Below are 26,538 nucleotides of genomic sequence, written 5' to 3'. Positions count from 1 at the left end.
CGGACCTGACTAACGCCAGCGTGTGACTCGGACCAGACTAACGCCAGCGTGTGATACGGACCACTACAACTCCCCTGACTAACGCCAGCGTGTGATACGGACCTGACTAACGCCAGCGTGTGATACGGACCACTACACCTCCCCTGACTAACGCCAGCGTGTGATACGGACCACTACACCTCCCCTGACTAACGCCAGCGTGTGATACGGACCTGACTAACGCCAGCGTGTGATACGGACCTGACTAACGCCAGCGTGTGACTCGGACCAGACTAACGCCAGCGTGTGACTCGGACCTGACTAACGCCAGCGTGTGACTCGGACCAGACTAACGCCAGCGTGTGATACGGACCTGACTAACGCCAGCGTGTGGTTCGGACCAGACTAACGCCAGCGTGTGATACGGACCACTACAACTCCCCTGACTAACGCCAGCGTGTGATACGGACCTGACTAATGCCAGCGTGTGATACGGACCACTACAACTCCCCTGACTAACGCCAGCGTGTGATACGGACCTGACTAACGCCAGCGTGTGATACGGACCACTACACCTCCCCTGACTAACGCCAGCGTGTGATACGGACCTGACTAACACCAGCGTGTGTCTTACAGGCAGCTACGAGCCTCCCCTGACCAACGTGTTCACGATGCAGTGGTTTCTGACCATGTTTGCTACGTGCCTGCCCCCCAACACCGTGCTAAAGATCTGGGACTCTGTGTTCTTCGAAGGTTCTGAGGTTCTGCTGAGGGTGGCTCTGGCCATCTGGTCTCACCTAGGGGAGTGAGTACCCTAACCCCTACACACTGTATCCCTAACCCCTACACACTGTAACCCTAACCCCTACACACTGTATCCCTTACCCCTACACACTGTATCCCTTACCCCTACACACTGTATCCCTTACCCCTACACACTGTATCCCTAACTCCTACACACTGTATCCCCCAGGCATATAGAGTACTGTCAGACAGCAGACGACTTCTACAGCACCATGGGATGGATCACTCAGGAGATGTTGGAGAACAGCCTCATAGACTGTAGCCACCTCATGCAGGTGAGAGATGTTGGAGAACGGCCTCGCAGACTGTAGCCACCTCACGTGGTTTGGAGATGAAAAGCCGAAATATCTAATTTACATAAGTATTCACACCCCTGAGTCAATACGTTGTCTTGTTAGACTTCAGTGCAGATCTTGACATGATTGATCATAGTCTGCTGCTGGAAAGACATATGTGTTATGGCTTTACACCCCCTGCTATAATGTGGATGAAGAATTACATGTCTAACAGAACAGAGGGTGTTCTTTAACTTCTTGAAACTCCCCATCCCGGATCCGGGATCGTGACTAAAGCCTCAGGCTCATTAGCATAACGCAACGTTAACGATTTCTGAAAATCGCAAATAAAATTAAAATAATGCGTTTGCTCTCAAGCTTAGCCTTTTCTTAACAACACTGTCATCTCAGATTTTCAAAATATGCTTTTGAACCATAGAAATTGACTAATTTGTGTAAGAGTATGCAAAGCTAGCATAGCATTTTGTGTAGCATGTAGCACGCAACATTTTCACAAAAGCCAGATAACCAAATAAATAAAATCATTAACTTTGAAGAGCTTCGGATGTTTTCAATGAGGAGACTCTCAGTTACATAGCAAATGTGCAGTTTTTCAAAAAAATATTATTTGTGTAGGACAAATCGCTCCGTTTTGTTCACGTTTGGCTATGAAAAAACCCTGTATACAGTTATAGCCTGAAGCTCATTAGCATAATGTAACGTTAACGATTTCTGAAAATCGCAAATAAAATGAAAATAATGCATCTGCTCTCAAGCTTAGCCTTTTCTTAACAACACTGTCATCTCAGATTTTCAAAATATGCTTTTGAACCATAGAAATTGACTAATTTGTGTAAGATTATGCAAAGCTAGCAATGCATTTTGAATAACATGTAGCACGCAACATTTTCACAAAAACCAGATAACCAAATAAATAAAATCATTTACCTTTGAAGAGCTTCTGATGTTTTCAATGAGGAGACTCTCAGTTACACACAAAATGCGCAGTGTTTCCTGAAAGCGTCTGTGTGTAGGAGAAATCATTCCGTTTTCTACATTGCGCCTGGCTACTGAAACGAACCGAAAATGCAGTCACCTACAACGTAAAACTTTTTCCGGATTAACTACATAATATCGACCGAAACATGGCAAACGTTGTTTGGAATCAGTCCTCAAGGTGTTTTTTCACATATCTCTTCATTGACATGCAGTTCGTGGAAGCTTGCTTTACTCTCTGTATTGTTTGGAAAAATACTGGCAGGTGACTTTTGCGCACCAATTTCGGCGCAGGACACCGGGCGGACACGTGGTAAATGTGGTCTCTTATGGTCAATCTTCCAATGATCTGCCTACAAATACGTCACAATGCTGCAGACACCTTGGGGAAACGACAGAAAGGGCAGACTCATTTCTCTTGCGTTCACAGCCATATAAGGAGATCATGACAAACAGAGCCTCAAAAATCCTTGTCATTTCCTGGATGCCATCTCATCTTGGTTTTGCCTGAAGCTCACGTTAAAGGGCACGCACAGAGAAGATCTTTGTATTTCTGGACACGTCAGAGTGTTTTCTTTCGAACAGTAGCAATTATATGCATAGTCGAGCATCTTTTTGTGACAAAATATCTTGTTTAAAACGGGAACGTTTTTCATCCAAAAATGAAATTGCGCCCCTAGAGTTCCAACAGGTTAATGGAAGCCTCTCCAACATCATCCAGGTAGAATCAGGCATTCTCCAGGGCAGCTGTTTAGGACCCTTGCTGTTTTCAATGTTTACTAACGACACGCCATTGACTTTGATTAAAGCCTGTGTCTATGTTTTCGGATAACTCAACACTATACATGTCAGCTACGACAGCGACTGAAATGACTGCAACACTTAACAAAGAGCTGCAGTTAGTTTCAGAGTGGGTGGCAAGGAATAAATTAGCCTTAAATATATATAAAACTAAAAGCATTGTATTTGGATCAAAACTCTCACTCAACCTCAACTAAAACTTGTAATAGATAATGTGGTAATTGAGCAAGTTGAGATGACTAAACTTCTTGGAGTAACACTAGATTGTAAACTGTCATGGTCAAAACATATTGATACAACAGTAGCTAAGATGGGGAGAAGTCTGTTCATAATAAAGCTCTGCTCTACCTTCTTAACATCACTATAAACAAGACAGGTCGTACAGGTCGTAGTTTCTACCTTCTTAACATCACTATAAACAAGGCAGGTCCTACAGTCACTAGTTTCTACCTTCTTAACAGCACTATCAACAAGGCAGGTCCTACAGGCCCAAGTTTCAACCTTCTTAACATCACTATAAACAAGGCAGGTCGTACAGGCCCTAGTTTCTACCTTCTTAACAGCACTATCAACAAGGCAAGTCCTACAGGTCCTAGTTTTGTCGCACCTTGACTACTCTTCAGTCATGTGGTCAGGTGTCACAAAAAGGGACATAAGGAAAATTACAAATGGCTCAGAACACAGCAGCACAGCTGGCCCTTGGATGTACACAGAGAGCTAATATTAATAATATGCATGTCACTCTCACCTGGCTCAAAGTGGAGGAGAGATTGACGACTTCATCACTACTTGTATTTATGAGAGGTATTGACATGTTGAATGCACCGAGCTGTCTGTTTTTAAACTACTGGCACACAGCTCAGACACCCGTGCATACCCCACAAGACATGCCACCAGAGGTCTCTTCACAGTCCCCAAGTCTAGAACAGACTATAGGAGGTGCACAGTACCACATAGAGCCATGACCACATGGAACTCTATTCCACAGTACTACATAGAGCCATGACTACATGGAACTCTATTCCACAGTACTACATAGAGCCATGACTACATGGAACTCTATTCCACATCAGGTAACTGATACAAGCAGTAGAATTACATTTAAACAGATAAAATACACCTTATGGAACAGCGAGGACTGTGAAGCAACACAAACATAGGCACAGACACATGCATACACACACACACACGTATGATAACATATGCGCTATGAACACACGTACACATGGATTAAGTACTGTAGATATGTGGTAGTGGTGGAGTAGGGGCCTGAGGCCACACAGTGTGTTGTAGATATGTGGTAGTGGTGGAGTAGGGGCCTGAGGACACACAGTGTGTTGTAGATATGTGGTAGTGGTGGAGTAGGGGCCTGAGGACACACAGTGTGTTGTAGATATGTGGTAGTGGTGGAGTAGGGGCCTGAGGACACACAGTGTGTTGTAGATATGTGGTAGTGGTGGAGTAGGGGCCTGAGGACACACAGTGTGTTGTAGATATGTGGTAGTGGTGGAGTAGGGGCCTGAGGGCACACAGTGTGTTGTAGATATGTGGTAGTGGTGGAGTAGGGGCCTGAGGACACACAGTGTGTTGAAGATATGTGGTAGTGGTGGAGTAGGGGCCTGAGGGCACACAGTGTGTTGTAGATATGTGGTAGTGGTGGAGTAGGGGCCTGAGGGCACACAGTGTGTTGTAGATATGTGGGAGTAGGGGCCTGAGGGCACACAGTGTGTTGTAGATATGTGGTAGTGGTGGAGTAGGGGCCTGAGGGCACACAGTGTGTTGTGAAATCTTTGAATGTATTGTAATGTTTGGAAAATTGTATAAACTGCAATAACTTTGCTGGACCCCAGGAAGAGTAGCTGCTGCTTTGGCAGGAACTAACGGGGATTCATAATTCAACCACACCTTTATTTAAATTTTTTTTAACCTTTATTTAACTAGGCAAGTCAGTTAAGAACAAATTCTTATTTTCAATGATGGCACTAGGAACAGTGGGTTAGCTACCTTGTTCAGGGGCAGAACGACAGAACGTCAGCTCAGGGATTCGATCTTGCAACCTTTCAGTTACTAGTCCAACGCTCTAACCACTAGGCTACGCTGCCAAAAAATACAAATACTTTGTAGAAGCACCTTTGGCAGCGTTTACAGCTGTGAGTCTTTCTAAGTGGGATTCTAAGAGCTTTGCACACCTGGATTGTACAATATTTGCACATTATTCTTCAAGCTCTGTCAAGTTGGTTGTTGATCATTGCTAGACAGCAATTTTCAAGATAATAAAAAAATTAATATTTTATTTATTTTTTATTCTTTTATTTTAAGTCAAAACTGTAACTAGGCTGCTCAGGAACATTCACCACAATGACTTCTTGGTGAGCAACTCCAGTGTATATCTGGCCTTGCGTTTTAGGTCGTTGGTAAGCAACTCCAGTGTAGATCTGGCCTTGTGTTTTAGGTCGTTGGTAAGCAACTCCAGTGTAGATCTGGCCTTGTGTTTTAGGTTGTTGGTGACCAACTCCAGTGTATATCTGGCCTTGTGTTTTAGGTCGTTGGTAGGCAACTCCAGTGTATATCTGGCCTTGCGTTTTAGGTCGTTGGTAAGCAACTCCAGTGTATGTCTGGCCTTGTGTTTTAGGTCGTTGGTGAGCAACTCCAGTGTATATCTGGCCTTGTGTTTTAGGTCGTTGGTAAGCAACTCCAGTGGATATCTGGCCTTGTGTTTTAGGTCGTTGGTAAGCAACTCCAGTGTATATCTGGCCTTGTGTTTTAGGTCGTTGGTAAGCAACTCCAGTGTATATCTGGCCTTGTGTTTTAGGTCGTTGGTGAGCAACTCCAGTGTATATCTGGCCTTGTGTTTTAGGTCGTTGGTAAGCAACTCCAGTGGATATCTGGCCTTGTGTTTTAGGTCGTTGGTAAGCAACTCCAGTGTATATCTGGCCTTGTGTTTTAGGTCGTTGGTAAGCAACTCCAGTGTATATCTGGCCTTGTGTTTTAGGTCGTTGGTGAGCAACTCCAGTGTATGTCTGGCCTTGTGTTTTAGGTCGTTGGTGAGCAACTCCAGTGTATGTCTGGCCTTGTGTTTTAGGTCGTTGGTGAGCAACTCCAGTGTATGTCTGGCCTTGTGTTTTAGGTCGTTGGTGAGCAACTCCAGTGTATATCTGGCCTTGTGTTTTAGGTCGTTGGTGAGCAACTCCAGTGTATATCTGGCCTTGTGTTTTAGGTCGTTGGTAACCAACTCCAGTGTATATCTGGCCTTGTGTTTTAGGTCGTTGGTAACCAACTCCAGTGTATATCTGGCCTTGTGTTTTAGGTCGTTGGTAACCAACTCCAGTGTATATCTGGCCTTGTGTTTTAGGTCGTTGGTAAGCAACTCCAGTGTATATCTGGCCTTGTGTTTTAGGTCGTTGGTAACCAACTCCAGTGTATATCTGGCCTTGTGTTTTAGGTCGTTGGTAACCAACTCCAGTGTATATCTGGCCTTGTGTTTTAGGTCGTTGGTAAGCAACTCCAGTGTATATCTGGCCTTGTGTTTTAGGTCGTTGGTAAGCAACTCCAGTGTATATCTGGCCTTGTGTTTTAGGTCGTTGGTAAGCAACTCCAGTGGATATCTGGCCTTGTGTTTTAGGTCGTTGGTAAGCAACTCCAGTGGATATCTGGCCTTGCGTTTTAGGTCGTTGGTAAGCAACTCCAGTGTATGTCTGGCCTTGTGTTTTAGGTCGTTGGTAAGCAACTCCAGTGTATGTCTGGCCTTGTGTTTTAGGTCGTTGGTAAGCATCTCCAGTGTAGGTCTGGCCTTGTGTTTTAGGTCGTTGGTGAGCAACTCCAGTGTATATCTGGCCTTGCGTTTTAGGTCGTTGGTAAGCAACTCCAGTGTATATCTGGCCTTGTGTTTTAGGTCGTTGGTAAGCAACTCCAGTGTATATCTGGCCTTGTGTTTTAGGTCGTTGGTGAGCAACTCCAGTGTATGTCTGGCCTTGTGTTTTAGGTCGTTGGTGAGCAACTCCAGTGTATGTCTGGCCTTGTGTTTTAGGTCGTTGGTAAGCAACTCCAGTGTATGTCTGGCCTTGTGTTTTAGGTCGTTGGTGAGCAACTCCAGTGTATATCTGGCCTTGCGTTTTAGGTCGTTGGTGAGCAACTCCAGTGTATATCTGGCCTTGCGTTTTAGGTCGTTGGTGAGCAACTCCAGTGTATATCTGGCCTTGCGTTTTAGGTCGTTGGTAAGCAACTCCAGTGTATATCTGGCCTTGCGTTTTAGGTCGTTGGTAAGCAACTCCACTGTATATCTGGCCTTGCGTTTTAGGTCGTTGGTAAGCAACTCCAGTGTATATCTGACCTTGCGTTTTAGGTCGTTGGTAAACAACTCCAGTGTATGTCTGGCCTTGCGTTTTAGGTCGTTGGTAAGCAACTCCAGTGTATGTCTGGCCTTGTGTTTTAGGTCGTTGGTAAGCAACTCCAGTGTATGTCTGGCCTTGTGTTTTAGGTCGTTGGTAAGCAACTCCAGTGTATATCTGGCCTTGCGTTTTAGGTCGTTGGTAAGCAACTCCAGTGTATATCTGGCCTTGTGTTTTAGGTCGTTGGTGAGCAACTCCAGTGTATATCTGGCCTTGTGTTTTAGGTCGTTGGTAAGCAACTCCAGTGGATATCTGGCCTTGTGTTTTAGGTCGTTGGTGAGCAACTCCAGTGTATATCTGGCCTTGTGTTTTAGGTCGTTGGTAAGCAACTCCAGTGTATGTCTGGCCTTGTGTTTTAGGTCGTTGGTAAGCAACTCCAGTGTATGTCTGGCCTTGTGTTTTAGGTCGTTGGTGAGCAACTCCAGTGTATGTCTGGCCTTGTGTTTTAGGTCGTTGGTGAGCAACTCCAGTGTATATCTGGCCTTGTGTTTTAGGTCGTTGGTAACCAACTCCAGTGTATATCTGGCCTTGTGTTTTAGGTCGTTGGTAACCAACTCCAGTGTATATCTGGCCTTGTGTTTTAGGTCGTTGGTAAGCAACTCCAGTGTATATCTGGCCTTGTGTTTTAGGTCGTTGGTAAGCAACTCCAGTGTATATCTGGCCTTGTGTTTTAGGTCGTTGGTAACCAACTCCAGTGTATATCTGGCCTTGTGTTTTAGGTCGTTGGTAACCAACTCCAGTGTATATCTGGCCTTGTGTTTTAGGTCGTTGGTGAGCAACTCCAGTGTATATCTGGCCTTGCGTTTTAGGTCGTTGGTGAGCAACTCCAGTGTATATCTGGCCTTGCGTTTTAGGTCGTTGGTAAGCAACTCCAGTGTATATCTGGCCTTGCGTTTTAGGTCGTTGGTAAGCAACTCCACTGTATATCTGGCCTTGCGTTTTAGGTCGTTGGTAAGCAACTCCAGTGTATATCTGACCTTGCGTTTTAGGTCGTTGGTAAACAACTCCAGTGTATGTCTGGCCTTGCGTTTTAGGTCGTTGGTAAGCAACTCCAGTGTATGTCTGGCCTTGTGTTTTAGGTCGTTGGTAAGCAACTCCAGTGTATGTCTGGCCTTGCGTTTTAGGTCGTTGGTAAGCAACTCCAGTGTATGTCTGGCCTTGCGTTTTAGGTCGTTGGTAAGCAACTCCAGTGTATGTCTGGCCTTGCGTTTTAGGTCGTTGGTAAGCAACTCCAGTGTATGTCTGGCCTTGCGTTTCAGGTCGTTGGTGAGCAACTCCAGTGTATATCTGGCCTTGTGTTTTAGGTCGTTGGTAAGCAACTCCAGTGTATATCTGGCCTTGTGTTTTAGGTCGTTGGTAAGCAACTCCAGTGTATATCTGGCCTTGTGTTTTAGGTCGTTGGTAAGCAACTCCAGTGTATATCTGGCCTTGTGTTTTAGGTCGTTGGTGAGCAACTCCAGTGTATTTCTGGCCTTGTGTTTTAGGTCGTTGGTAAGCAACTCCAGTGGATGTCTGGCCTTTTGTTTTAGGTCGTTGGTAAGCAACTCCAGTGGATGTCTGGCCTTGTGTTTTAGGTCGTTGGTAAGCAACTCCAGTGTATGTCTGGCCTTGTGTTTTAGGTCGTTGGTAAGCAACTCCAGTGTATATCTGGCCTTGTGTTTTAGGTCGTTGGTGAGCAACTCCAGTGTATATCTGGCCTTGTGTTTTAGGTCGTTGGTAAGCAACTCCAGTGTATATCTGGCCTTGTGTTTCAGGTCGTTTTAATTCAGTGGCTTGTTGGAAACAGGATGCATGTTCTCTCCACTCTGTCTTATAGATTACTATTGTGGAGTAACTACAATGTTAATCCGTCCTCAGTTTTCTATCACAGCCATTAAACTCTGTAACTGTTTTAAAGTCACCTTTGGCCTCGTGGTGAAATCCCTGAGCGGTTTCCTTCCTCTTCGGCAACTGAGTTAAGGATGCCTGTATCGTTGTAGTGACTGGGTGTATTGATACACCATCCATAGTGTAGTAACTACACCGTGCTCTAACGGATATTCAATGTCTGACTGAGTTAAGGATGCCTGTATCGTTGTAGTGACTGGGTGTATTGATACACCATCCATAGTGTAGTAACTACACCGTGCTCTAACGGATATTCAATGTCTGACTGAGTTAAGGATGCCTGTATCGTTGTAGTGACTGGGTGTATTGATACACCATCCATAGTGTAGTAACTACACCGTGCTCTAACGGATATTCAATGTCTGCTTTTTATTTTTGCCCATCTAACAATAGGTGCCCTTTGCGAGGCATTGGAAAACCTCCCTGGTCTTTGTGTTTTGAAATTCTGTGCTTGACTGAGGGACCTGACAGATAATTGTATGTGTGGAGAACAGACATGAGGTAGTCGTTCAGAAATCATGTTGAACACTATGCACACAGAGTCCAGGCAACTTGTGACTTGTTGAGCACATTTTGACTCCTGAACTTATTTAGGCATAAATCAAATCAAATTTATATAGCCCTTCGTACATCAGCTGATATCTCAAAGTGCTGTACAGAAACCCAGCCTAAAACCCCAAACAGCAAGCAATGCAGGTGTAGAAGCACGGTGGCTAGGAAAAACTCCCTAGAAAGGCCAAAACCTAGGAAGAAACCTAGAGAGGAACCAGGCTATGTGGGGTGGCCAGTCCTCTTCTGGCTGTGCCGGGTGGAGAGGAACCAGGCTATGTGGGGTGGCCAGTCCTCTTCTGGCTGTGCTGGGTGGAGATTATAACAGAACATGACACAGGGGTGAATACTTATTGACTGAAGACATTTCAGCTTTTATATATATTTTAACGTAATTTGTAAACATTTCAAAATATATAATTTGTCTGACTTGTTGTGTGTGTAGGCCAGTAATAAAACCTTTATTTCATCCATTGTAAATTCAGTAGTCATCTATCTATTCTGAACACACTGTGTATCCAACACAAAGCCTTTATTTACATCCACAAATGTTACATGAGTCATTTAGCAGACTCTCTTATCCAGAGCCACTACAGTAGTGAGTCATTTAGCAGACTCTCTTATCCAGAGCCACTACAGTAGTGAGTCATTTAGTAGACTCTCTTATCCAGAGCCACTACAGTAGTGAGTCATTTAGTAGACTCTCTTATCCAGAGCCACTACAGTAGTGAGTCATTTAGCAGACTCTCTTATCCAGAGCCACTACAGTAGTGAGTCATTTAGTAGACTCTCTTATCCAGAGCCACTACAGTAGTGAGTCATTTAGCAGACTCTCTGATCCAGAGCCACTACAGTAGTGAGTCATTTAGCAGACTCTCTTATCCAGAGCCACTATAGTATTGAGTCATTTAACAGACTCTCTTATCCAGGGCCACTACAGTAGTGAGTCATTTAGCAGACTCTCTGATCCAGAGCCACTACAGTAGTGAGTCATTTAGCAGACTCTCTTATCCAGAGAGACATTTTCATATTTGTTGGTACTGGTCCCTCGTGGGAATCGAACCCACAACCCTGCCGCTGCAACTGCCAACTGAGCCACACGGGATCAATCAGAATGCATGGATGTAATATCGTAGGAAAAAGCCCTTTCTCCTCCTCTGTGTTTCCCAGCTGTTTAAGCTGCCACCCTGATCCCTCTTTTCTCTCCAGACGGTGTACTCCATGGCTGTGTTTCCATTCCCTCAGCTGGCTGAACTCCGAGAGAAATACACCTACAACATCACCCCCTTCCCCACCTCCAACCCCAACGGCAGGTTGGTCAATGTCCCTACAGCATCACCCCCTTCCCCACCTCCAACCCCAAAGGCAGGTTGGTCAATGTCCAAGGTCTCTGGGGCTGGTAAAGTGATGATGATGATATATCCTAGAGGAGGTCTCTGGGGCTGGTAAAGTGATGATGATGATGTATCCTAGAGGAGGTCTCTGGGGCTGGTAAAGTGATGATGATGATGTATCCCAGAGGAGGTCTCTGGGGCTGGTAAAGTGATGTTGATGATGTATCCCAGAGGAGGTCTGTGGGGCTGGTAAAGTGATGATGATGATGTATCCTAGAGGAGGTCTCTGGGGCTGGTAAAGTGATGATGTATCCCAGAGGAGGTCTCTGGGGCTGGTAAAGTGATGATGATGATGTATCCTAGAGGAGGTCTCTGGGGCTGGTAAAGTGATGATGATGATGTATCCTAGAGGAGGTCTCTGGGGCTGGTAAAGTGGTGATGATGATGTATCCCAGAGGAGGTCTCTGGGGCTGGTAAAGTGATGATTATGATGTATCCTAGAGGAGGTCTCTGGGGCTGGTAAAGTGATGATGATGATGTATCCCAGAGGAGGTCTCTGGGGCTGGTAAAGTGATGATGATGATATATCCTAGAGGAGGTCTCTGGGGCTGGTAAAGTGATGATGATGATGTATCCTAGAGGAGGTCTCTGGGGCTGGTAAAGTGATGATGATGATGTATCCTAGAGGAGGTCTCTGGGGCTGGTAAAGTGATGATGATGATATATCCTAGAGGAGGTCTCTGGGGCTGGTAAAGTGATGATGATGATGTATCCCAGAGGAGGTCTCTGGGGCTGGTAAAGTGATGATGATGATGTATCCTAGAGGAGGTCTCTGGGGCTGGTAAAGTGATGATGATGATGATGTATCCCAGAGGAGGTCTCTGGGGCTGGTAAAGTGATGATGATGATGATGTATTCCAGTGGTGGTCTAGGTGGCTGGGAGGGTGATGAAGACGAGGATGAAGATGAAGATGCAGTGGTGACAGCAGCGTTGGGATGTTTGGGTCCTCTGGGGGGGCTGTTAGCTCCAGAACTACAACGGTACCAGAGACACATTAAAGGTTGGTCTGACTCCTGACCTCTTACCTGTTATCATGTACAGGACCCATAAGTCAGTATTTCACTGTTAGTTGTACCAGTGTCTCTCTACCCCTGCTGGCCTGCACAGAGCCCTGACCTCAACCCATCGAACACGTTTGGGATGAATCGCCCAACATCAGTGTCCGACCTCACTAATGCTCTTGTTGCTGAATGGGAGCAAGTCCCCGCAGCAATGTTCTTACATCTAGTGGAAAACCTTACCAGAAGAGTGGAGGCTGTTATAGCAGCAATGTTCCTGCATCTAGTGGAAAGACTTTCCAGAAGAGTGGAGGCTGTTATAGCAGCAATGTTCCAGCATCTAGTGGAAAGCCTTCCCAGAAGAGTGGAGGCTGTTATAGCAGCAATGTTCCAACATCTAGTGGAAAGCCTTCCCAGAAGAGTGGAGGCTGTTATAGCAGCAATGTTCCAACATCTAGTGGAAAGCCTTCCCAGAAGAGTGGAGGCTGTTATAGCAGCAATGTTCAAACATCTAGTGGAAAGCCTTCCCAGAAGAGTGGAGGCTGTTATAGCAACAATGTTCCTACATCTAGTGGAAAGCCTTCCCAGGAGAGTGGAGGCTGTTATAGCAGCAATGTTCCAACATCTAGTGGAAAGCCTTCCCAGAAGAGTGGAGGCTGTTATAGCAACAATGTTCCTACATCTAGTGGAAAGCCTTCCCAGAAGAGTGGAGGCTGTTATAGCAGCAATGTTCCAACATCTAGTGGAAAGCCTTCCCAGAAGAGTGGAGGCTGTTATAGCAGGAAAGGGGGGACCGTCTCCACATTAATGCCCATGATTTTGTAAGGAGATGATGGCTGAGCAGGTTTCCACATACTTTTACAGTGCAGGGTATGTAGACCTAGAGTCCTGCTCTCTCCTCCAGCCAGGTCCATTAGTTTAATGTAGACAGGACTCCAGCCAGGTCCCATTAGTTTAATGTAGTGGTAGACAGGACTCCAGCCAGGTCCCATTAGTTTAATGTAGTGGTAGACAGGACTCCAGCCAGGTCCATTAGTTTAATGTAGACAGGACTCCAGCCAGGTCCATTAGTGTAATGTAGTGGTAGACAGGACTCCAGCCAGGTCCATTAGTTTAATGTAGACAGGACTCCAGCCAGGTCCATTAGTTTAATGTAGACAGGACTCCAGCCAGGTCCATTAGTGTAATGTAGTGGTAGACAGGACTCCAGCCAGGTCCATTAGTGTAATGTAGTGGTAGACAGGACTCCAGCCAGGTCCATTAGTGTAATGTAGTGGTAGACAGGACTCCAGCCAGGTCCATTAGTTTAATGTAGTGGTAGACAGGACTCCAGCCAGGTCCATTAGTGTAATGTAGTGGTAGACAGGACTCCAGCCAGGTCCCATTAGTGTAATGTAGTGGTAGACAGGACTCCAGCCAGGTCCATTAGTTTAATGTAGTGGTAGACAGGACTCCAGCCAGGTCCATTAGTGTAATGTAGTGGTAGACAGGACTCCAGCCAGGTCCCATTAGTGTAATGTAGTGGTAGACAGGACTCCAGCCAGGTCCATTAGTTTAATGTAGTGGTAGACAGGACTCCAGCCAGGTCCATTAGTTTAATGTAGTGGTAGACAGGACTCCAGCCAGGTCCATTAGTTTAATGTAGTGGTAGACAGGACTCCAGCCAGGTCCATTAGTTTAATGTAGTGGTAGACAGGACTCCAGCCAGGTCCATTAGTGTAATGTAGTGGTAGACAGGACTCCAGCCAGGTCCATTAGTGTAATGTAGACAGGACTCCAGCCAGGTCCCATTAGTTTAATGTAGTGGTAGACAGGACTCCAGCCAGGGTCCATTAGTTTCATGTAGTGGTAGACAGGACTCCAGCCAGGTCCCATTAGTTTAATGTAGTGGTAGACAGGACTCCAGCCAGGTCCATTAGTTTAATGTAGACAGGACTCCAGCCAGGTCCATTAGTTTAATGTAGACAGGACTCCAGCCAGGTCCATTAGTTTAATGTAGACAGGACTCCAGCCAGGTCCAATAGTTTAATGTAGACAGGACTCCAGCCAGGTCCATTAGTGTAATGTAGTGGTAGACAGGACTCCAGCCAGGTCCATTAGTGTAATGTAGTGGTAGACAGGACTCCAGCCAGGTCCATTAGTGTAATGTAGACAGGACTCCAGCCAGGTCCATTAGTTTAATGTAGACAGGACTCCAGCCAGGTCCATTAGTTTAATGTAGACAGGACTCCAGCCAGGTCCATTAGTTTAATGTAGACAGGACTCCAGCCAGGTCCATTAGTGTAATGTAGTGGTAGACAGGACTCCAGCCAGGTCCATTAGTGTAATGTAGTGGTAGACAGGACTCCAGCCAGGTCCATTAGTTTAATGTAGTGGTAGACAGGACTCCAGCCAGGTCCATTAGTTTAATGTAGTGGTAGACAGGACTCCAGCCAGGTCCATTAGTTTAATGTAGACAGGACTCCAGCCAGGTCCATTAGTGTAATTTAGTGGTAGACAGGACTCCAGCCAGGTCCATTAGTGTAATGTAGTGGTAGACAGGACTCCAGCCAGGTCCATTAGTGTAATGTAGTGGTAGACAGGACTCCAGCCAGGTCCATTAGTTTAATGTAGACAGGACTCCAGCCAGGTCCATTAGTGTAATGTAGTGGTAGACAGGACTCCAGCCAGGTCCATTAGTGTAATGTAGTGGTAGACAGGACTCCAGCCAGGTCCATTAGTTTAATGTAGTGGTAGACAGGACTCCAGCCAGGTCCATTAGTTTAATGTAGTGGTAGACAGGACTCCAGCCAGGTCCATTAGTTCAATGTAGACAGGACTCCAGCCAGGTCCATTAGTGTAATGTAGTGGTAGACAGGACTCCAGCCAGGTCCATTAGTGTAATGTAGTGGTAGACAGGACTCCAGCCAGGTCCATTAGTGTAATGTAGACAGGACTCCAGCCAGGTCCATTAGTTTAATGTAGTGGTAGACAGGACTCCAGCCAGGTCCATTAGTGTAATGTAGTGGTAGACAGGACTCCAGCCAGGTCCATTAGTGTAATGTAGACAGGACTCCAGCCAGGTCCATTAGTTTAATGTAGACAGGACTCCAGCCAGGTCCATTAGTTTAATGTAGACAGGACTCCAGCCAGGTCCATTAGTTTAATGTAGACAGGACTCCAGCCAGGTCCATTAGTTTAATGTAGACAGGACTCCAGCCAGGTCCATTAGTTTAATGTAGACAGGACTCCAGCCAGGTCCATTAGTTTAATGTAGACAGGACTCCAGCCAGGTCCATTAGTGTAATGTAGACAGGACTCCAGCCAGGTCCATTAGTTTAATGTAGACAGGACTCCAGCCAGGTCCATTAGTTTAATGTAGACAGGACTCCAGCCAGGTCCATTAGTTTAATGTAGACAGGACTCCAGCCAGGTCCATTAGTGTAATGTAGACAGGACTCCAGCCAGGTCCCATTAGTGTAATGTAGACAGGACTCCAGCCAGGTCCCATTAGTTTCATGTAGTGGTAGACAGGACTCCAGCCAGGTCCATTAGTTTCATGTAGTGGTAGACAGGACTCCAGCCAGGTCCATTAGTTTAATGTAGTGGTAGACAGGACTCCAGCCAGGTCCATTAGTTTAATGTAGTGGTAGACAGGACTCCAGCCAGGTCCATTAGTTTAATGTAGACAGGACTCCAGCCAGGTCCATTAGTGTAATGTAGTGGTAGACAGGACTCCAGCCAGGTCCATTAGTGTAATGTAGTGGTAGACAGGACTCCAGCCAGGTCCATTAGTGTAATGTAGACAGGACTCCAGCCAGGTCCATTAGTTTAATGTAGACAGGACTCCAGCCAGGTCCATTAGTTTAATGTAGTGGTAGACAGGACTCCAGCCAGGTCCATTAGTTTAATGTAGACAGGACTCCAGCCAGGTCCATTAGTTTAATGTAGTGGTAGACAGGACTCCAGCCAGGTCCATTAGTGTAATGTAGTGGTAGACAGGACTCCAGCCAGGTCCATTAGTGTAATGTAGACAGGACTCCAGCCAGTTCCCATTAGTGTAATGTAGTGGTAGACAGGACTCCAGCCAGGTCCATTAGTGTAATGTAGTGGTAGACAGGACTCCAGCCAGGTCCATTAGTGTAATGTAGTGGTAGACAGGACTCCAGCCAGGTCCCATTAGTGTAATGTAGACAGGACTCCAGCCAGGTCCCATTAGTTTAATGTAGACAGGACTCCAGCCAGGTCCATTAGTGTAATGTAGTGGTAGACAGGACTCCAGCCAGGTCCATTAGTGTAATGTAGTGGTAGACAGGACTCCAGCCAGGTCCATTAGTGTAATGTAGTGGTAGACAGGACTCCAGCCAGGTCCATTAGTGTAATGTAGTGGTAGACAGGACTCCAGCCAGGTCCATTAGTTTAATGTAGTGGTAGACAGGACTCCAGCCAGGTCCATTAGTTTAATGTAGACAGGACTCCAGCCAGGTCCATTAGTTTAATGTAGACAGGACTCCAGCCAGGTCCATTAGTTTAATGTAGACAGGACTCCAGCCAGGTCCATTAGTTTAATGTAGTGGTAGACAGGACTCCAGCCAGGTCCATTAGTGTAATGTAGTGGTAGACAGGACTCCAGCCAGGTCCCATTAGTTTAATGTAGTGGTAGACAGGACTCCAGCCAGGTCCATTAGTTTAATGTAGTGGTAGACAGGACTCCAGCCAGGTCCATTAGTTTAATGTAGTGGTAGACAGGACTCCAGCCAGGTCCATTAGTGTAATGTAGTGGTAGACAGGACTCCAGCCAGGTCCATTAGTTTCATGTAGTGGTAGACAGGACTCCAGCCAGGTCCCATTAGTTTAATGTAGTGGTAGACAGGACTCCAGCCAGGTCCATTAGTTTAATGTAGTGGTAGACAGGACTCCAGCCAGGTCCCATTAGTGTAATGTAGTGGTAGACAGGACTCCAGCCAGGTCCATTAGTTTAATGTAGACAGGACTCCAGCCAGGTCCATTAGTGTAATGTAGTGGTAGACAGGACTCCAGCCAGGTCCATTAGTGTAATGTAGTGGTAGACAGGACTCCAGCCAGGTCCATTAGTGTAATGTAGTGGTAGACAGGACTCCAGCCAGGTCCATTAGTGTAATGTAGTGGTAGACAGGACTCCAGCCAGGTCCATTAGTGTAATGTAGTGGTAGACAGGACTCCAGCCAGGTCCATTAGTGTAATGTAGACAGGACTCCAGCCAGGTCCATTAGTGTAATGTAGTGGTAGACGGGATCCAGCCAGGGTCCATTAGTGTAATGTAGTGGTAGACGGGACTCCAGCCAGGTCCAATAGTTTAATGTAGACAGGACTCCAGCCAGGTCCCATTAGTGTAATGTAGTGGTAGACAGGACTCCAGCCAGGTCCATTAGTTTAATGTAGACAGGACTCCAGCCAGGTCCATTAGTGTAATGTAGTGGTAGACGGGATCCAGCCAGGGTCCATTAGTGTAATGTAGTGGTAGACGGGACTCCAGCCAGGTCCAATAGTTTAATGTAGACAGGACTCCAGCCAGGGTCCATTAGTGTAATGTAGTGGTAGACGGGATCCAGCCAGGGTCCATTAGTGTAATGTAGTGGTAGACAGGACTCCAGCCAGGTCCCATTAGTTTAATGTAGTGGTAGACAGGACTCCAGCCAGGTCCATTAGTGTAATGTAGTGGTAGACGGGACTCCAGCCAGGTCCATTAGTGTAATGTAGACAGGACTCCAGCCAGGTCCATTAGTGTAATGTAGTGGTAGACAGGACTCCAGCCAGGTCCATTAGTGTAATGTAGTGGTAGACAGGACTCCAGCCAGGTCCATTAGTGTAATGTAGACAGGACTCCAGCCAGGTCCATTAGTGTAATGTAGTGGTAGACAGGACTCCAGCCAGGTCCATTAGTGTAATGTAGTGGTAGACAGGACTCCAGCCAGGTCCATTAGTGTAATGTAGTGGTAGACAGGACTTCAGCCAGGTCCATTAGTGTAATGTAGTGGTAGACAGGACTTCAGCCAGGTCCATTAGTGTAATGTAGTGGTAGACAGGACTCCAGCCAGGTCCATTAGTGTAATGTAGTGGTAGACAGGACTCCAGCCAGGTCCATTAGTGTAATGTAGTGGTAGACAGGACTCCAGCCAGGTCCCATTAGTGTAATGTAGTGGTAGACAGGACTCCAGCCAGGTCCATTAGTGTAATGTAGTGGTAGACAGGACTCCAGCCAGGTCCCATTAGTGTAATGTAGTGGTAGACAGGACTCCAGCCAGGTCCATTAGTGTAATGTAGTGGTAGACAGGACTCCAGCCAGGTCCATTAGTGTAATGTAGTGGTAGACAGGACTCCAGCCAGGGTCCATTAGTGTAATGTAGTGGTAGACAGGACTCCAGCCAGGTCCATTAGTGTAATGTAGTGGTAGACGGGGTTATCTGGGAAGGTGTCAACACTGAGGTCATTTCCGCTTGGGCTTTCCGAGGTGTGATATTTGAATCTCTCCTCTCCAGACCAGCGTGGGGGGGAGCCGGGCGGGAACATGGCAGACCTGAGTCCCGGGGCGGTGGATGGTGGCGGCAGAGCGGAGCATCAAGCGGCCATCAACAGCATGCTGCAGGAGAGGATGAGTACTGACATCAGCGCTCTGAAGAAACAATACTCACGTATCAAGAGACATCAGCAACAACAGGCCAGGCAGCTGTACATACACACAGGTAACACACTGTCAACTCTACACAACAACAGGCCAGGCAGCTGTACATACACACAGGTAACACGCTGTCAACTCTACACAACAACAGGCCAGGCAGCTGTACATACACACAGGTAACACGCTGTCAACTCTACACAACAACAGGCCAGGCAGCTGTACATACACACAGGTAACACGCTGTCAACTCTACACAACAACAGGCCAGGCAGCTGTACATACACACAGGTAACACGCTGTCAACTCTACACAACAACAGGCCAGGCAGCTGTACATACACACAGGTAACACGCTGTCAACTCTACACAACAACAGGCCAGGCAGCTGTACATACACACAGGTAACACGCTGTCAACTCTACACAACAACAGGCCAGGCAGCTGTGCATACACACAGGTAACACGCTGTCAACTCTACACAACAACAGGCCAGGCAGCTGTACATACACACAGGTAACACGCTGTCAACTCTACACAACAACAGGCCAGGCAGCTGTACATACACACAGGTAACACGCTGTCAACTCTACACAACAACAGGCCAGGCAGCTGTACATACACACAGGTAACACGCTGTCAACTCTACACAACAACAGGCCAGGCAGCTGTACATACACACAGGTAACACGCTGTCAACTCTACACAACAACAGGCCAGGCAGCTGTACATACACACAGGTAACACGCTGTCAACTCTACACAACAACAGGCCAGGCAGCTGTACATACACACAGGTAACACGCTGTCAACTCTACACAACAACAGGCCAGGCAGCTGTACATACACACAGGTAACACGCTGTCAACTCTACACAACAACAGACCAGGCAGCTGTACATACACACAGGTAACACGCTGTCAACTCTACACAACAACAGGCCAGGCAGCTGTGCATACACACAGGTAACACGCTGTCAACTCTACACAACAACAGGCCAGGCAGCTGTACATACACACAGGTAACACGCTGTCAACTCTACACAACAACAGGCCAGGCAGCTGTACATACACACAGGTAACACGCTGTCAACTCTACACAACAACAGGCCAGGCAGCTGTACATACACACAGGTAACACGCTGTCAACTCTACACAACAACAGGCCAGGCAGCTGTACATACACACAGGTAACACGCTGTCAACTCTACACAACAACAGGCCAGGCAGCTGTACATACACACAGGTAACACGCTGTCAACTCTACACAACAACAGGCCAGGCAGCTGTACATACACACAGGTAACACGCTGTCAACTCTACACAACAACAGGCCAGGCAGCTGTACATACACACAGGTAACACGCTGTCAACTCTACACAACAACAGGCCAGGCAGCTGTACATACACACAGGTAACACGCTGTCAACTCTACACAACAACAGGCCAGGCAGCTGTACATACACACAGGTAACACGCTGTCAACTCTACACAACAACAGGCCAGGCAGCTGTACATACACACAGGTAACACGCTGTCAACTCTACACAACAACAGGCCAGGCAGCTGTACATACACACAGGTAACACGCTGTCAACTCTACACAACAACAGGCCAGGCAGCTGTACATACACACAGGTAACACGCTGTCAACTCTACACAACAACAGGCCAGGCAGCTGTACATACACACAGGTAACACGCTGTCAACTCTACACAACAACAGGCCAGGCAGCTGTACATACACACAGGTAACACGCTGTCAACTCTACACAACAACAGGCCAGGCAGCTGTACATACACACAGGTAACACGCTGTCAACTCTACACAACAACAGGCCAGGCAGCTGTACATACACACAGGTAACACGCTGTCAACTCTACACAACAACAGGCCAGGCAGCTGTACATACACACAGGTAACACGCTGTCAACTCTACACAACAACAGGCCAGGCAGCTGTACACACAAACGTACGTATATTGATTCGTATACCACGGGTATTACAAAGCATTTATTTATACTGTTATAATTACGTTGGTAACCAGCAACACATCTGTATACATCTATACAGACAGATGGTCACATCTATACAGACAGATGGTCACACCAACACATCTATACAGACAGATGGTCACACCAACACATCTATACAGACAGATGGTCACACCAACACATCTGTATACATCTATACAGACAGACGGTCACGGCAACACATCTGTATACATCTATACAGACAGACGGTCACGGCAACACATCTGTATACATCTATACAGACAGACGGTCACGGCAACACATCTGTATACATCTATACAGACAGACGGTCACGGCAACACATCTGTATACATCTATACAGACAGACGGTCACGGCAACACATCTGTATACATCTATACAGACAGACGGTCACACCAACTGTAGATGGAGGATGTGGTGGTGTCTATAGATGGATGCTGCTGTTAGCTGGTCTGGGGTCAGGATCTGCTGTTAGCTGGTCTGTGGTCAGGATCTGCTGTTAGCTGGTCTGTGGTCAGGATCTGCTGCTAGCTGGTCTGGGGTGAGGATCTGCTGCTAGCTGGTCTGGGGTCAGGATCTGCTGTTAGCTGGTCTGGGGTCAGGATCTGCCGTTAGCTGGTCTGGGGTCAGGATCTGCCGTTAGCTGGTCTGGGGTCAGGATCTGCCGCTAGCTGGTCTGGGGTCAGGATCTGCCGTTAGCTGGTCTGGGGTCAGGATCTGCCGTTAGCTGGTCTGGGGTCAGGATCTGCTGTTAGCTGGTCTGGGGTCAGGATCTGCTGTTAGCTGGTCTGGGGTCAGGATCTGCCGCTAGCTGGTCTGGGGTCAGCTGGTCTGGGGTCAGGATCTGCTGTTAGCTGGTCTGGGGTCAGGATCTGCTGTTAGCTGGTCTGGGGTCAGGATCTGCTGTTAGCTGGTCTGGGGTCAGGATCTGCTGTTAGCTGGTCTGGGGTCAGGATCTGCTGTTAGCTGGTCTGGGGTCAGGATCTGCTGCTAGCTGGTCTGGGGTCAGGATCTGCTGTTAGCTGGTCTGGGGTCAGGATCTGCCGTTAGCTGGTCTGGGGTCAGGATCTGCCGTTAGCTGGTCTGGGGTCAGGATCTGCCGCTAGCTGGTCTGGGGTCAGGATCTGCCGCTAGCTGGTCTGGGGTCAGGATCTGCCGCTAGCTGGTCTGGGGTCAGGATCTGCTGCTAGCTGGTCTGGGGTCAGGATCTGCTGCTAGCTGGTCTGGGGTCAGGATCTGCCGCTAGCTGGTCTGGGGTCAGGATCTGCCGCTAGCTGGTCTGGGGTCAGGATCTGCCGTTAGCTGGTCTGGGGTCAGGATCTGCCGTTAGCTGGTCTGGGGTCAGGATCTGCCGTTAGCTGGTCTGGGGTCAGGATCTGCTGTTAGCTGGTCTGGGGTCAGGATCTGCCGTTAGCTGGTCTGGGGTCAGGATCTGCCGCTAGCTGGCCGGGGGTTGGATGGTGCTGGCCGGGGGTTGGAGGGTGCTGGCCGGGGGTTGGAGGATGCTGGCCGGGGGTTGGAGGATGCTGGCCGGGGGTTGGAGGGTGCTGGCCGGGGTTGGATGGTGCTGGCCGGGGTTGGATGGTGCTGGCCGGGGTTGGATGGTGCTGGCCGGGGGTTGGAGGGTGCTGGCCGGGGGTTGGAGGGTGCTGGCCGGGGGTTGGAGGGTGCTGGCCGGGGTTGGAGGGTGCTGGCCGGGGTTGGAGGGTGCTGGCCGGGGTTGGAGGGTGCTGGCCGGGGTTGGAGGGTGCTGGCCGGGGTTGGAGGGTGCTGGCCGGGGTTGGAGGGTGCTGGCCGGGGGTTGGAGGGTGCTGGCCGGGGGTTGGAGGATGCTGGCCGGTGGTTGGATGGTGCTGGCCGGGGGTTGGATGGTGCTGGCTCTTCTCTGTGACTGACAGGAGGCTCCCCATCTAAACACGGCATCACCTAACAGGAATCTACTACTTGTGTAACTGACTTCCATTGGATTTGGCTCCAGAGCTTCTATTCCCCAAACTATTTTTCTAACTCCCAGATGCGTCTGTCTTCAGTAATCAGGACTCAAAGCTCCTTATAACCCAAAGCAGTATTTTATGTAACTCTGTAAGCTTCTTCATCTTGTTCCCATGATAAATGTAAGCTCTGTGCTGAGGTCTGAGGTTGGGCCAGAGCCAGATTGTTGTCGTAATGCTAGATGTTTCTTATTGCTACATGTGGAATCCTCTTTATATTCACGTCATGCTATGGTGTTATTATTGTCCTGCTGCTGCAGTAGGCAGACAGAACATTGACCTGTGTGTGTTCTCTCTGTAGATCGATGTCCAGCCACCAGCGTGTTAGCATCTCAGCTACATCCTTCTCCTGTCGTCAACCACCTGTTGCTAGGCAGGAAGCCCAGGAACAGCCTGAAACACCCTCCCTCCAGCCTGCGAGGTGTCCCCCTGCCTCAGGCCAGCCCTGCCACCCCTGGCCCCGCCCCTAACCCCGCCCCTAGCGGGGAGAGGGGGAGGAACAGCCTGAAACACCCTCCCTCCAGCCTGCGAGGTGTTCCCCTGCCTCAGGCCAGCCCTGCCACCCCTGGCCCCGCCCCTAACCCCGCCCCTAGCGGGGAGAGGGGGAGGAACAGCCTGAAACACCCTCCCTCCAGCCTGCGAGGTGTCCCCCTGCCTCAGGCACAGTCCAGCCCTGCCACCCCTGGCCCCGCCCCTAACCCCGCCCCTAGCGGGGAGAGGGGGAGGAACAGACTGGTATCTCAGGCTGAAGACTGTCAGAGCAGGGTGGGGTCCCCCTGGCGCGCCCACGTACGTGCCCACCGCAGGAACATAGCCCGGGCACGGGTACAGCTAGGGTTTGGAGACATGGAGGACAGACACCCTCGTCAGGGGGAGGAGGACAGACACCCTCGTCAGGGGGAGGAGGACAGACACCCTCGTCAGGGGGAGGAGGACAGACACCCTCGTCAGGGGGAGGAGGACAGACACCCTCGTCAGGGGGAGGAGGACAGACACCCTCGTCAGGGGGAGGAGGACAGACACCCTCGTCAGGGGGAGGAGGACAGACACCCTCGTCAGGGGGAGGAGGACAGACACCCTCGTCAGGGGGAGGAGGACAGACACCCTCGTCAGGGGGAGGAGGACAGACACCCTCGCCAGGGGGAGGAGGACAGACACCCTCGCCAGGGGGAGGAGGACAGACACCCTCGCCAGGCGGAGGAGGACAGACACCCTCGCCAGGCGGAGGAGGACAGACACCCTCGCCAGGCGGAGGAGGACAGACACCCTCGTCAGGGGGAGGAGGACAGACACCCTCGTCAGGGGAGGAGGACAGACACCCTCGTCAGGGGAGGAGGACAGACACCCTCGTCAGGGGGAGGAGGACAGACACCCTCGCCAGGGGGAGGAGGACAGACACCCTCGCCAGGGGGAGGAGGACAGACACCCTCGCCAGGGGGAGGAGGACAGACACCCTCGCCAGGGGGAGGAGGACAGACACCCTCGCCAGGGGGAGGAGGACAGACACCCTCGCCAGGCGGAGGAGGACAGACACCCTCGCCAGGCGGAGGAGGACAGACACCCTCGCCAGGCGGAGGAGGACAGACACCCTCGCCAGGGGGAGGAGGACAGACACCCTCGTCAGGCGGAGGAGGACAGACACCCTCGCCAGGGGGAGGAGAGAGATGGGGGGGGTGAGGGGAAGGCTGATGATGATGAGGGTAGTCACCTCCCTGTGTCTCCTGCCCAGGCCTCCAGTAAGGAGGTGCCGGCTGTGGTGGAAGAGGAGGAGCACCTGTTATCTCTAGAGCTGGACTCTGGATCAGAACTAAACCAGACCCCACCTCCACTACCCTCCTCTCCTAGAGAGACTGACCCAGACACACTACCCTGCTCTCCTAGAGAGACTGACCCAGACACACTACCCTGCTCTCCTAGAGAGACTGACCCAGACACACTACCCTGCTCTCCTAGAGAGACTGACCCAGACACACTACCCTGCTCTCCTAGAGAGACTGACCCAGACACACTACCCTGCTCTCCTAGAGAGACTGACCCAGACACACTACCCACCTCTCCTAGAGGGACTGACCCAGACACACTACCCTCCTTTACCACCATCCCAGAGCTGCCTGTCCTGCCTCCTCTTCCTCGACCACCCTCATCACACCACCACCACCATCAACAGTCTGACCCTTCATTCTCCTCTCAGAACATCTACTGTATGAGACTCTCTCCTGGTAGCCCTGTTACCCTCTCTAACCCCCCTCCCCCTGTTACCCTCTCTAACCCCCCTACTCCTGTTACCCTCTCTAACCCCCCTCCCCCTGTTACCCTCACTAACCCTCCTCCTCCTGTTACCCTCACTAACCCCCCTCCCCCTGTTACCCTCTCTAACCCCCCTCCTCCTGTTACCCTCTCTAACCCCCCTACTCCTGTTACCCTCTCTAACCCCCCTACTCCTGTTACCCTCACTAACCCTCCTCCCCCTGTTACCATTACTAACCCCCCACCCCCTGTTACCCTCTCTAACCCCCTCCCCCTGTTACCCTCTCTAACCCCCTCCTCCTGTTACCCTCTCTAACCCCCCTCCTCCTGTTACCCTCACTAACCCCCTCCCCCTGTTACCCTCTCTAACCCCCCTCCTCCTGTTACCCTCTCTAACCCCCCTACTCCTGTTACCCTCTCTAACCCTCCTCCCCCTGTTACCATTACTAACCCCCCACCCCCTGTTACCCTCACTAACCCCCCTCCCCCTGTTACCCTCTCTAACACCCCTCCCCCTGTTACCCTCTCTATCCCTCCTCCCCTCTCTAACCCCCCTACTCCCCTCTCTAACCCCCCTACTCCCCTCACTAACCCTCCTCCTGGTACCCTCTCTAACCCCCCTACTCCCCTCTCTAACCCCCCTACTCCCCTCTCTAACCCCCCTACTCCCCTCACTAACCCTCCTCCTGGTACCCTCTCTAACCCCCCTACTCCCCTCTCTAACCCCCCTACTCCCCTCACTAACCCTCCTCCTGGTACCCTCTCTAACCCCCCTACTCCCCTCTCTAACCCCCCTACTCCCCTCTCTAACCCCCCTACTCCCCTCACTAACCCTCCTCCTGGTACCCTCTCTAACCCCCCTACTCCCCTCTCTAACCCCCCTACTCCCCTCTCTAACCCCCCTACTCCCCTCACTAACCCTCCTCCTGGTACCCTCTCTAACCCCCCTACTCCCCTCTCTAACCCCCCTACTCCCCTCACTAACCCTCCTCCTGGTACCCTCTCTAACCCCCCTACTCCCCTCTCTAACCCCCCTACTCCCCTCTCTAACCCCCCTACTCCTGATACACCGCTATCCCCCTCCCTCCCTCTCTCCTGCCCCTCCACGCCCCAGGACCAACCCGGGGCCACCCCCCAGCAGGTGTTCTCTCCCTTCCCGAGTGTGAAACAGCACAGGCGGTCAGCTGCAGCCCGTAACCTGGGTCTCTACGGTCCCACAGCCAGAACCCCCACAGTTCACTTCCCTCAGCTCAGCCTGAACCGTCCCTCCTCCACTCTCTCCACCAGGAAGCGCTAGAGGCCACGCTTCACTGACTGACTGGCTCTGGAAAATATACAGCCTGATTCTCTCTGATGGTCTGGATCTGTGGCATTGGGACAGGGGACTGTCCCTGAGAGGAACAGGCAGGGACAGTATCAGCTATGGTCTGATCCACTGCTGTAGTTAGGCCCTTAACTCTTCACAGTGTAGGTCACTCCCCTCTCAACCACTGGGAGAGGTAGAGCTGCTATGAAACCCACTATGTTGTAGTCATCTCCCTGGGTCTGGCTGAATGTCATCATGGGACGTCTCTGTCCACTCAC

General features: G+C 49.5%; 1 protein-coding gene across 1 annotated transcript in view; it reads left to right on the top strand.

The window, feature by feature from the left end:
- Positions 1-26,251, top strand: part of LOC135536336 (TBC1 domain family member 30-like) — a 49,028-nt gene extending 22,777 nt beyond the window's left edge. Inside the window, exons 8-15 of the mRNA XM_064962689.1 lie at positions 616-784; positions 953-1,058; positions 10,889-10,992; positions 11,935-12,074; positions 18,570-18,773; positions 23,009-24,030; positions 24,143-24,451; positions 26,069-26,251. Coding sequence (XP_064818761.1) covers positions 616-784; positions 953-1,058; positions 10,889-10,992; positions 11,935-12,074; positions 18,570-18,773; positions 23,009-24,030; positions 24,143-24,451; positions 26,069-26,251 — 2,237 coding nt within the window. The remainder of the gene's footprint in view (positions 1-615; positions 785-952; positions 1,059-10,888; positions 10,993-11,934; positions 12,075-18,569; positions 18,774-23,008; positions 24,031-24,142; positions 24,452-26,068) is intronic.
- The last annotated feature ends 287 nt before the right edge of the window (positions 26,252-26,538 follow it).

Source organism: Oncorhynchus masou, unplaced genomic scaffold (assembly GCF_036934945.1).
Source record: "Oncorhynchus masou masou isolate Uvic2021 unplaced genomic scaffold, UVic_Omas_1.1 unplaced_scaffold_596, whole genome shotgun sequence".
Taxonomy (NCBI): Eukaryota; Metazoa; Chordata; class Actinopteri; order Salmoniformes; family Salmonidae; genus Oncorhynchus; species Oncorhynchus masou.
The sequence above is the reverse complement of the archived record's forward strand: the minus strand, read 5'-3'. Positions and strand labels throughout refer to the sequence as shown.